Below are 12,269 nucleotides of genomic sequence, written 5' to 3' on the forward strand. Positions count from 1 at the left end.
TGATCAGGTACATGGACAGGAAACTCTCAAACATGAGGGACTGCAGTTTTGATTCCTCTGATATTCAAGAGGAAGAAATTGTGAATTTGGGTATCATTTCCTGGTCCCATGTAGTCCTTACCAATGTTTGTTGATTTTTGTCTCTTTAACAATAGGCATTCTGACCAGTGGGAAATGTATCTCACTTGGTTTTGAACTCCAGTTCTCTGAACATGTCAAAGCTCTTTTCATGAGCCTGTTGACCATCTGTATATATTCCTTGGGGAAAAAAAAATGTCTATTGAAGGTCCTTTACTTGTCTTTAATTTGGTTGTTTATGTTTTTAATTAAGTTGGCTGAATTCCTTTTTTGAATAACAATCCCTTATTGGATGTATAATGTGCAAATACCTTTTCCCACAAGTAGGTTTCCTTTTAGATTTGTGGCTGGTTTCCTTCACTGCAGAGCTTTTTTGTTTGACATAGTTCTGTTTGTTTTTACCTTTATATTTCTTGCCTGGGGAAATATAGCACCCCCACCCCAATATTTCTAAAACTGAAGTTAAGGTGTTATTGCCTATGTTTTATTTATGATTTTTAATGTTTCAGAGCTCACATTTAAGTCTTTAACCTATGTTGAGTTTATCTTTGTATGTAATATGATAAAGTGGTTCAGTTGCATTCTTTTCCCTGAAATTGTACAATTCTGGAAATATTCTTCATCATGTTGTGATTATTACCAGTGAAGTAGCTACAGTTATTTGTAATGCTTTTTCCTTTAAGCATTGTACTATAATTGTTAACAACCTTGTCTCATATACAGTTTCAATTTTCTGATTCAATCTATCACCTTATTCAGTCTTCAGGTACTTTTGTTTTTTGTTGTTGTTTTTTTTTTTTCATTTTAAATAGAAGATTGCATTTCAATATTGCTTATGAAATGGTTCTGGGTGTTGGACTCCAACAGCTTTTCTTTATTTGTGAGATAACCTTTCTTTCTCTCATATCAGAAGGGTAACTTTTCTGGATATTTTGGTTGACAGTTTTTGTATAACAATATTATAAATAAGATATTTCATTGACTTGATGAGAAATTTGCTCATAGCCTAATGATGATACCTTTGTAGGTTACTCTTCTTTTTTTCTGGCTGCCTATAACATTCTTTCTTTGCCATCATTTTGCTGGGGGAATCATGAAAATGGTGTGCTCTATTGCCCCATCCAGAGTGACCAAGGTTGAGGGCTACACCATCTGTACTACCTGGCTGTCTGTGGCTCTAGATGTTGCTGCATCCAGGAGGCCAGGGTCACGTGTACCACCTCCACTGATGCTACCAGTTCCCTCTGGGGCAATGGGCTCAATTGCCTCGGCTGTGTAGCTGAGACCAGGATCACTGCTTCTGTTGTTCTCCCAGTTCCATCTCCTCCAGGTGAAAAATCCATTCACCTTCAGATGTACAACAGTGTGTATCTCTGGTGCCCTGACATGTTGGTTAGAAAAACTTTGTTTAGTTATGGACATTTTACTAGTTGTAGATTGAAGAGGTGAGACACAGGGAGTGTTTTCTGCCACCATGATGCTGACGTCACCAATGATAAACTATGTTTCCCACAAGTTGCAAGATTAAAATGCATACATAAATGGAGTAGACCATCATATATTAGTGAAGAAAGAATTGCCACATGGCTGCATACAACCTCCTGGATGAGCTTTTGTAGAGTTGTCATGTATAAAATTACAAGTGCATGTAGATTTATGAGGAGCCCAAAGAGATCAGAACAATTCAGTATTAAATCTCACTTGATAATAAAGGTATTGCATTCAAACATGTACTATTAGGGTGAGTGGTTATGCAGCAATAACTGAGTAAAATATAAAATTGTACAGAATTGAGAGCGATTATAATAGTTTTCTCATTCTATGCATTTATTCTTTTTTTTAATTTTATTTTATTTTTAAACTTTACATAATTGTATGTGGCAAAACTATGCATTTATTCTTATATTTAAAGATAGCATTTGCTCATTACTGCCATTGAATTTTATTACAGAAAATGGTGTTAAAAAGTACTCCATTGCAGTTTCCTCCCTGTTAAGCAGTAGGTTGGTAGATGTGTTTGGTTGCATAAATTGTGACCTGAATCACATGACTGGATAGACGGTCAAGTTCTCTAGTGAGTCACCTTTGATCATGAGATACACATACATATACATATATAAAGAGTTGACTCAAGTAATGCAGGGGTTGGGGCAATGACGCCCTGTGCAGTTGAAAATCTGCCTATAACATTGCAATCAATGTTCCTTATCCACAGTTCTATACTCTATGATTCAATCAACCCGCTTATAAAATTATATAAATTGCATTATATTTCACTTGTACTCTTTTTATATGAGTAATTCATCTCATGACTATTCTTTCAGGAAAACAAAGCAAAAATTACTTGGGATGATATATGTCATTTAAGAAGAAATTCTTCCTCACGTTACTCCATAAAAAATGAAAATGTCCAAATATTTCATTTCCAAAGTTTGGAGAATTTTGAAATAGAAAAAAACAAAACTTTTAAAAAATGCCTATATAATAGACTGAGGAGAAAGCTTAATAAAGTGAGTCACTGGATTTGTATAGAGAGCTTGAATTAAAAAAATGGATATTCCAAGAAACAAAGAGGAGTGAATTTTATTACACAATGGACAAAGAATCACAACTTCTGGTTGCAGGACTATTTTCTGTGGAATCAAGGGCAGTTCATCACCCCCAGGGCAATTGACTGCTTTGTGACTGTCATCCCATTGAATCTCTTTGGAGCTCTCTTTATGTCATTCTTGTTCAGAAAGCAGATAAAGGGGTTCAGCATGTGTGTGGTTGTGATGAACAAATAAATGATGCAGAAAAAAAAGTGATAAACTTTTGTTTCATATTTGACTGTCTAATGAAATTGTGGAAATGGCTTCAGTTGCCAAGTTGGTACTTTTTCCCAGAGAAATAGTACAACTCATGATTTTTCTTTTAGTAAACTGAAAAATAAATTGTTCAATATAAAACATTTCACTTCAGAAGAAATTATTCCCAAGGAATGCATGAAGAGTCATGAGGTAAATGGGAATTTCCATATATTCCACTTAAGTTTGCAAATCAATTTGTGGAAGTAGCAAAATGACAAAGGAAAAAAGATAGCAAATAGCATAAACATTAGTCAAGAGAGCTAATTAACTTGTATAAAGACGTTGAAATGAAATAAATGGACATATCATGCAGTAAATTGAAGGAGAAAGTGCACTTTTCACAATCTGATCAGAAAATCACAATTTTAGCCTCTAAGGCATTGCATCTTGCAAAAATCAACACTTCTTCCGCCTTAAAACAATTGGTTCTAATATAGTTGCCATCCTAAAGAATTTTCTCAGAGCCCTCTTTATGTCTTTATTCCTCAGACTGTAGATGAAGGGGTTCAGCACAGGTGTGACCACAGTGTACATCACCGAGGCTGTTACAGTTGAATGTGAATTGTGAGTAACAGCAGGGGTAAAGTACACTCCTAAGGCTGTACAATAAAATAAGGAGACAACCGAGAGGTGAGATGCACAGGTGGAAAATGCTTTATACTTCCCATGAGCTGATGAGATTCTATGTATGGAGGAAACTATCCTAGAGTATGAGTAACATATCCCAGCAAATGGACCACCACCCAACAGCCCAACTGCAAAGTACATCATGGTTTTATTTAGAGAGGCATCAGAACAGGCAAGTTGGATCACCTCTTCGAATTCACAGAAGAAGTGGGGGATTTCCAAGACTGTACAGAAAGACAGGCTCAGGGCCAGTAAAGTTTGTAACAAGGAATTCAGGGCACCTATCATCCAGGACACCAGAACCAGCAGTGCACACAGCCGGGCGTTCATGATGACTGTGTAGTGCAGTGGGTGACAGATAGCAACATACCGGTCATAGGACATGACAGTCAGGAGGAAGTCATCCAACTGTACAAATAGTAGGAAAAAATATATCTGAGTGAAGCAGTCTTCATAGGAAATGACTTTGCTTTGTGTTTGTATATTCACCAGCATCTTGGGGATGGTGGTGGAGATGAAACAGATGTCCACAAAGGATAGGTTGGAGAGGAAGAAGTACATGGGGGTGTGGACGTGGGAGTCTGAGATGACGGCCAGGATGATGAGCAGATTTCCAACCACAGTGATTAGGTACAAGGAGAGGAAAAGTCCAAATAGGAGGGGCTGCAGTGCTGGTTCCTCTGAAAATCCCAGAAGAATAAATTCTGAAATTTGTGTTTTGTTGCCTGGTACCATATTTTGGTGGTCACTATTAGGAAACAAAAAAAGAACATGATTAATTTTTGCACATGTGGGCATTAACATAGTGAAAAGCTGTAAATTACACATTTCTATAGTATTCAAAGTATCTTCCATGACATCTGTGATTAGAAATTCATGTTTCACACTCAGGCTTTTGGCCAACAGCTCATGTATTACCCAGTTTAAATGCAAAATTCTTCCACACGTTTGAGGAATTTATTTTAAATACTGCCTATCTTCTGGGGTGAATGTATAGGATGCTAAGAACAAAACTCCCTACAGTCCAATAGTGAGTAAAAATATAAATTAACAAATACAAAAACACATTACCATGTCTTATAGTGAAAGATGCTGTGGAAAAAATTCACACTATAAAATAGAGCAAATGGAAAAACAAAGCAGGTATAAGACAGAGGCTTCTCTCATAGCTCAGTTGGTAAAGATTTGGCCTGCAATGCAGGAGACTTGGGTTTGATCCCTGGGTCAGGAAGATCCCCTGGAGAAGGAAATGGCAACCCACTCCAGTATTCTTGCCTGGAGAATCCCATGGACAGAGGAGCCTGGCAGGTCCTCTGGGGTCGCAAGACCATGGGGTCACAAGAGTCAGACACTACTTAGCTACTTTGACTTATAAGATAGAGTGGAGGTGTTATGATTTACTGGGAGCTCAGGGAGACCTCAAACAAGGAGAATTTGAACAGAGACCTGATGGAAGACAAAGCGAGATATTATGTTATCTGGGAGAGGAGAGTGCCCTGTTGGGGAAAGAGTCAGTGCGAAGTCACTGAGGGTGGGACTTGCTTCAAGTAGTCAAGGCTCAAAGGAAGCCAAAGTGTCCAGGGGAATGAGCAAGGGGAGTAAGGGAGATGATGTCAAAGGATGCTGATGACCTCCCTGCTGCTGCCAAAACTGCAAGGCACAAAGAGTCCCTCATGCACATGTTCTTCCTTTCACACTTTTATTTTGTTTTAAAATTTAAAATGATTCCTTTGAATAGAAACAGATCCTTATTTTCATCTTCTGGGTAACACTTTCATGTCTGTCTTTTACAGGTCACATTTTTGAGTGGAAAAACTTAAGTACCACTGCCCAGAGAACTGCTCATTCCCCACAACACACTCTCGCACAAATAGAGCACTTGATTACTTACTGGGCTTATTACTCCCTGTGTGTCCATGCTAAGTTGCTTCAGTCCTGTCCGATTCTTTGTGACTCTATGGACTGTAGCAAAACGCTCCTCTGTCCGTGGGATTTCCCAGGCAAGAATACTGGAGTGGGTTGCCATTTCCTTCTCCAAGGGATCTTCTTAATTCAGGGATTGAACCCGAGGCTCCTGCATTGCAGGCAGATTCTTTACCATTGAGCCACCAGGTAAGCCCCATCACTCCCTAGTTCTCAACTCCCCAGCCACAATGTTTAGGAAAGGAATAATACAAAGCAAGTTCTCAACATCAAAACATCTTTACCCTAGAGAATGTAGAAACAGTACATAAGTTCTAGTTGGTGAGCCTCCTGTGGGGCTTCATTTTAATGTGACCATTTTGTGCTCTGTATTAAAAGATATATTTTTAAAAGCAGTTCAAAATATGACAAAGAAGAAAAGGACGTGGGGAAGAAAACAAGGATCACCTGGGGGTCATATCTCTTCCTGGCTGCCTTATTTTAGAGCACACATCTTGGATTATGTATACCTCAGCTTTGCAGGTATCTCATCTTCTAGGACAAGTCTAATGACCTCAGTGACATATACCATGGTCACCCCCATGCTGAACGCCTTCATTAACAAATCAAGATCTAATCAGCTCAGTTCATCCCTGAGGGACTGTGATGACAAAGCATCCTTAGTAGTGGCAGCATTCCAACCCCAGTTTTATCCCCTTGATGCTCAGAATACCTAATGGAGCAGCCTACAGCAATTTATTAAAAGAAAAATGAGTTGTTATCTTTATGCTGTCAAAACATGTTTTATAGTGCTTTATCATGTAAAAGCTTTTATTCTTTTTCTGTTAAAATGGCAGTCAAAGGAGGAAAAAGAAACATCCTATTGGTTGAACATTGCACTAGAAAACTAACAATTGATTATTGTTTGAAAATGATTAAAAATTATTAGAAACCATTGTTATGTTAGAAATATTAGCAACAGAAAATATACAAAGTTCAACAATAAATTAAGTTTTAAAACATAATTGGTAAAAGGATTGTAGCCCACCCAGCTCCTCTGTCCATGGAATTCTCCAGACAAGAATACTGGAGAAGGTTGCTATTCCCTTCTCCAAGAAAGACTTTTCTACATGATCTTCAATACAAAAAAAACTGAATCAGAAAACCAGCATCTGAACTGTAGATCTAACACATGTTAGCTGTATGAACTTAAGAAAGACTATAGATCCATTCTAAACATTAATATCTTTACTCAGTGGGAATAGTGATGTCCATCCTTCTACATCAGTAGGCAAATGTATGTTAAGAGCTTAGCATAGTTCTTTCATGTTATTATGTGAATGATTAACATTGGTGATGAGATTTAACTGATTTTTTTTCTTCTGTCTCATAAATTTCTCCATTGCTTTCCCACTTATTCCTAAAGAAGTCTTACAAATTAAAGTTCAGTACCATCCCTGTTTTCATATTAAATCCATATTTTTTCATGCGAATACCAACATGAGAGAATATGCTGTGAAATGTATGTCTCTGTTGCAAGATAGTATCTACCTCCATGGGAATATATCTTTCTAACTAACGCTGCTAAGTTGCTTCAGTCGTGTGCAACTCTGTGCGACCCCATAGACGGCAACCCACCAGGCTCCGCTGTCCTTGGGATTCTCCAGACAAGAACACTGGAGTGGGTTGCCATTTCCTTCTCCAATGCATGAAAGTGAAACGTGAAAGGGAAGTTGCTCAGTCCTGTCGGACTCTTTACAACCCCATGGACTGCAGCCTACCAGGCTCCTCCATCCATGGGATTTTCCAGGCAAGAGTACTGGAGCGGGGTGCCATTGCCTTCTCCGCTAACTAACGCAAAACGTGCTTTAATGCATCACATCTTTAAAAAATGTCTTTAGTTCACTGCACATGCCTCTAAACCTACTTTTCTTACTCCCTTTATCTAGGAAATTCCTTTAATATCCTCTAATTTTACACCACAGGTGGCTGCCGACCAATGCGCTAAGCACAGCCAAGAGGAGCCACCCCACACCCGAGGTCAGGGGAAGAAGCCGGGAGGACCCCATGCTCGAAGGGCGGCGGCCAAGAGGAGTTACCCCATGTCTGAGGTCAGGGGCAGCGGCCGAGAGTTCCACACTGTGACGGCACAGGAATGGCTGAGAGGAGCTACCCCACGTCCGAGGTCAGGGAGGGCGGCGGAGAGGAGATACCCAGCGTCAGAGGTCAGAGGCGGCAGCCGGGAGGAGATACCCCACGCCCCCACGCCCAAGGCCAGGGGCGGTGGCCGGGAGGACCAACCCGACCTCCAAGGAGCCATGGCTGCGCGGGCACAGGAGGGCCTAGAGGAGCTATCCCACATTGAAGATCAGGAAGGCCGGCGGTGAGGAGATACCCCTCGTCCAAGGTAAGGAGCAATGGCTGCTGGAGCAGCCGTGAAGAGATACCCCACGCCCAAGATAAGAGAAACCCAAGTAAGACAGTAGGTATTGCAAGAGGGCATCAGAGGGCAAACACACTGAAACCATACTCACAGAAAACTAGTCAATCTAAACACACTAGGACCAAAGTATTGTCTAACTCAATAAAACTAAGCCATGCCCATGGGGCAACCCAAGATGGGCCGGTCATGGTGGAGAGATCTGACAGAATGTGGTCCACTGGAGAAGGGAATGGCAAACCATTTCAGTATTCTTGCCTTGAGAACCCCATGAACAATATGAAAAGGCAAAATGATAGGATACTGAAAGAGAAACTCCCCAGGTCAGTAGGTGCCCAGTATGCTACTGGAGATCAGTGGAGAAATAACTCCAGAAAGAATGAAGGGATGGAGCCAAAGCAAAAGGAATACTCAGCTGTGGATGTGACTGGTGATAGAAGCAAGGTCCGATGCTGTAAAGAGCAATATTGTATAGGAATCTGGAATGTCAGGTCCATGAATCAAGGAAAATTGGAAGTGGTCAAACAGGCGATGGCAAGAGTGAACGTCGACATTCTAGGAATCAGCGAACTAAAATGGACTGGAATGGGTGAATTTAACTCAGATGACCATTATAACTACTACTGTGGGCAGGAGTCCCTCAGAAGAAATGGAGTAACCATCATGGTCAACAAAAGAGTCCGAAATGCAGTACTTGGATGCAATCTTAAAAACGACAGAAGGATCGCTGTTCGTTTCCAAGGCAAACCATTCAATATCGCAGTAATCCAAGTCTATGCCCCAAACAGTAACGCTTAAGAAGCTGAAGTTGAACGGTTCTATGAAGATCTACAAGACCTTTTAGAACTAACACCCAAAAAAGATGACCTTTTCACTATAGGGGACTGGAATGCAAAAGTAGGAAGTCAAGAAACACCTGGAGTAACAGGCAAATTTGGCCTTGGAATACGGAATGAAGCAGGGCAAAGACTAATAGAGTTTTGCCAAGAAAATGCACTGGTCATAACAAACACCCTCTTCCAACAACACAAGACAAGACTTTATACATGGACATCAACAGATAGTCAACACGGAAATCAGATTGATTATATTCTTTACAGCCAAAAATCGAGAAGCTCTATACATTCAACAAAAACAAGACCAGGAGCTGACTGTGGCTCAGACCATGAACTCCTTATTACCAAATTCAGACTTATTGAAGAAAGTAGGGAAAACCACTAGACCATTCAGGTATGACCTAAATCAAATCCCTTATGATTATACAGTGAAAGTGAGAAATAGATTTAAGGGCCTAGATCTGATAGATAGAGTGCCTGATGAACTATGGAATGAGCTTCATGACATTGTACAAGAGAGAGGGATCAAGACCATCCCCATGGAAAAGAAATGCAAAAAAGCAAAATGGCTGTCTGGGGAGCCCTTACAAATAACTGTGAAAAGAAGAGAAGCAAACAGGAAAGGAGAAAAGGAAAGATATAAGCCTCTGAATGGAGAGTTCCAAAGAATAACAAGAAGAGATAAGAAAGCCTTCCTCAGCAATCAATGCAAAGAAACAGAGGAAAACAACAGAATGGGAAAGACTAGAGATCTCTTCAAGAAAATCAGAGATACCAAAGGAACATTTAATGCAAAGATGGGCTCAATAAAGGACAGAAATGGTATGGACCTAACAGAAGCAGAAGATATTAAGAAGAGATGGCAAGAATACACAGAACTGTATAAAAAATATCTTCACAACCCAGATAATCACGATGGTGTGATCACTCACCTAGAGCCAGACACCCTGGAATGTGAAGTCAAGTGGGCCTTAGAAAGCATCACTACGAACAAAGCTAGTGGACGTGATGGAATTCCAGTTGAGCTATTAACATGCCAGCAAATTTGGAAAACTCAGCTGTGGCCACAGGACTGGAAAAGGTCAGTTTTCATTCCAATCCCAAAGAAAGGCAATGCCAAAGAATGCTCAAACTACCGCACAATTGCACTCATCTCACACGCTAGTAAAGTAAGGCTCAAAATTCTCCAAGCCAGGCTTCAGCAATATGTGAACCATGAACTTCCAGATGTTCAAGCTGGTTTTAGAAAAGGCAGAGGAACCAGGAGATCAAAATGCCAACATCTGCTGGATAAATCGAAAAAGTAAGAGAGTTCCAGAAAAGCATCAATTTCTGCTTTATTGACTATGCCAAAGCCTTTGACTGTGTGGATCAAAATAAACTGTGGAAAATTCTGAAAGAGATGGGACTACCAGACCACCTGACCTGCCTCTTGAGAAAAATATATGCACGTCAGGAAGCTACAGTTAGAACTGGACATGGAAAAACAGACTGGTTCCAATTAGGAAAAGGAGTATGTCAAGGCTGTATATTGTCACCCTGCTTGTTTAACTTCTGTGCAGAGTACATCATGAGAAACCCTGGACTGGAAGAAACACAAGCTGGAATCAAGATTGCTGGGAGAAATATCAATAACCTCAGATATGCAGATGACACCACTGTTATGGCAGAAAGTGAAGAGGAAGTAAAAAGCCTCTTGATAAAAGTGAAAGTGGAGAGTGAAAAAGTTGGCTTAAAGCTCAACATTCAGAAAACAAAGATCATGGCATCGGGTCCCATCACTTTATGGGAAATAGATGGAGAAACAGTGGAAACAGTGTCAGACTTTATTTTTCTGGGCTCCAAAATCACTGCAGATGGTGACTGCAGCCATGAAATTAAAAGACGCTTACTCCTTGGAAGGAAAGTTATGACCAACCTAGATAACATATTCAAAAGCAGAGACATTACTTTGCCAACAAAGGTTCATCTAGTCAAGGCTATGGTTTTTCCTGTGGTCACGTATGGATGTGAGATTTGGACTGTGAAGAAGGCTGAGCACTGAAGAATTGATGCTTTTGAACTGTGGTGTTGGAGAAGACTCTTGAGAGTCCCTTGGACTGCAAGGAGATCCAACCAGTCCATTCTGAAGGAGATCAGCCCTGGGATTTCTTTGGAAGGAATGATGCTAAAGCTGAAACTCCAGTACTTTGGCCACCTCATGCGAAGAGTTGACTCATTGGAAAAGACTCTGATCCTGGAAGGGATTGGGGTCAGGAGGAGAAGGGGAAGACAGAGGATGAGATGGCTGGATGGCATCCCTGCCTCGATGGACGTGAGTCTGAGTGAACTCCGGGAGTTGGTGATGGACAGGGAGGCCTGGCGTGCTGCGATTCATGGTGTTCCAAAGAGTCAGACATGACTGAGAGACTGATCTGATCTGAGCTGATGATCTGAATTTTACTGGAACCACTTTATGCTCCCACTTCCCTCCCCACTCTCATCCAACTGGGCTTCCATTCCCATCACTTAATCATCAACAAGGATGCATTTTGCTTAGTCCTTCAGACAGTTCTCTTTTTAACATATTAAAAATTGAACTATCAATTAATTAGCCAAGTTACCAAACAAGCACGGGAAATATCTCGAGTCTGTACTAGACTTATTAGGCTCTCAAGTGATTTCTAATAAAAGTTTTCCACTTCCATTCTCTCTGAATCTTTCCTGAACTACCTAATAAACTCATAGACTCACCTAGATGGGGTCTATGAGAGGAAAATCTGTGTGGAAATACAAATTCCTCCCTGGATGGTTGATGGTGAAAACTGAAGCTCTGTTGCCAGGAAGGTACCCCAGCCATAATTTTTCCTCCAAAACATCAACCATGTCCTGTGCAGCTCAAGGTTCTACATCTACAGGGACTGTAACAGAGGAAATATTTACAGGTCCTTATGTCTGCTCATTAGGCACTCTTTGCTTTGTTACTCCTATCTCAGAGAACATCACTTCCCTGTCGGACACTAGAAACAGAATAAAATTTTCCTGCTGAAACTCTGTTCCCAGGAGACATGGTTGGATATCAGTTGAATCTAGTTTGTATTACTTCTTATGAATTCTCCAGCCTTCCATAGGTCTAACCTCCTTGCACTTTATCCTAACCTTCAGTTAACATTTTCTAATCTGAAAAGGAGGAACCTATTTTGACTAGTTTCCATGGACTTCTAAATTATTATCTTGTTCCAAGTATCAGGCAAGTGTATGCTCCTCGGTTCTGCCTCGTCACTACAAAGATTTGGAGTGATGTACATTAAAGCCCTTGGTGTGTCACAGCTCTCAGGTCTTGGACAGACCATGTTATAGCTCTCAGGTCTCAAACAGACCATGTTATAGCTCTTAGACAAATCAGTGTTACAGCTCCATGCTACAGCTCTGTTTAATTTAGAAAATAGCAGGAAAATCCATCCTCGAGGTGTGAGGGCATGTCGACCCAAAGACACAAAGAGAAGAGTGCCCCAGTGTGCGGGAGAGACCCCCGGCCCTTTGGCTCCTCTTTTTATA

The 12,269-nt window shown here is 40.6% G+C and overlaps 1 protein-coding gene across 1 annotated transcript; it reads right to left on the minus strand.

Annotated features, from left to right (window-relative positions):
- Positions 1–3,323: 3,323 nt before the first annotated feature.
- LOC139183954 (olfactory receptor 7A17-like) lies at positions 3,324–4,289 on the minus strand. The gene has a single exon (XM_070792254.1). The coding sequence runs from the start codon at positions 4,287–4,289 to the stop codon at positions 3,324–3,326; it is 966 nt and encodes a 321-aa protein (XP_070648355.1).
- Positions 4,290–12,269: the final 7,980 nt, after the last annotated feature.

The sequence above is a fragment of the Bos indicus genome, chromosome 7 (assembly GCF_029378745.1).
Source record: "Bos indicus isolate NIAB-ARS_2022 breed Sahiwal x Tharparkar chromosome 7, NIAB-ARS_B.indTharparkar_mat_pri_1.0, whole genome shotgun sequence".
NCBI classification, from domain to species: Eukaryota; Metazoa; Chordata; class Mammalia; order Artiodactyla; family Bovidae; genus Bos; species Bos indicus.

Bases quoted from the DNA above. Each gene is read 5' to 3' on its own strand.
- LOC139183954 (XM_070792254.1), bottom strand. From the start codon at position 4,289: ATGGTACCAGGCAACAAAACACAAATTTCAGAATTTATTCTTCTGGGA.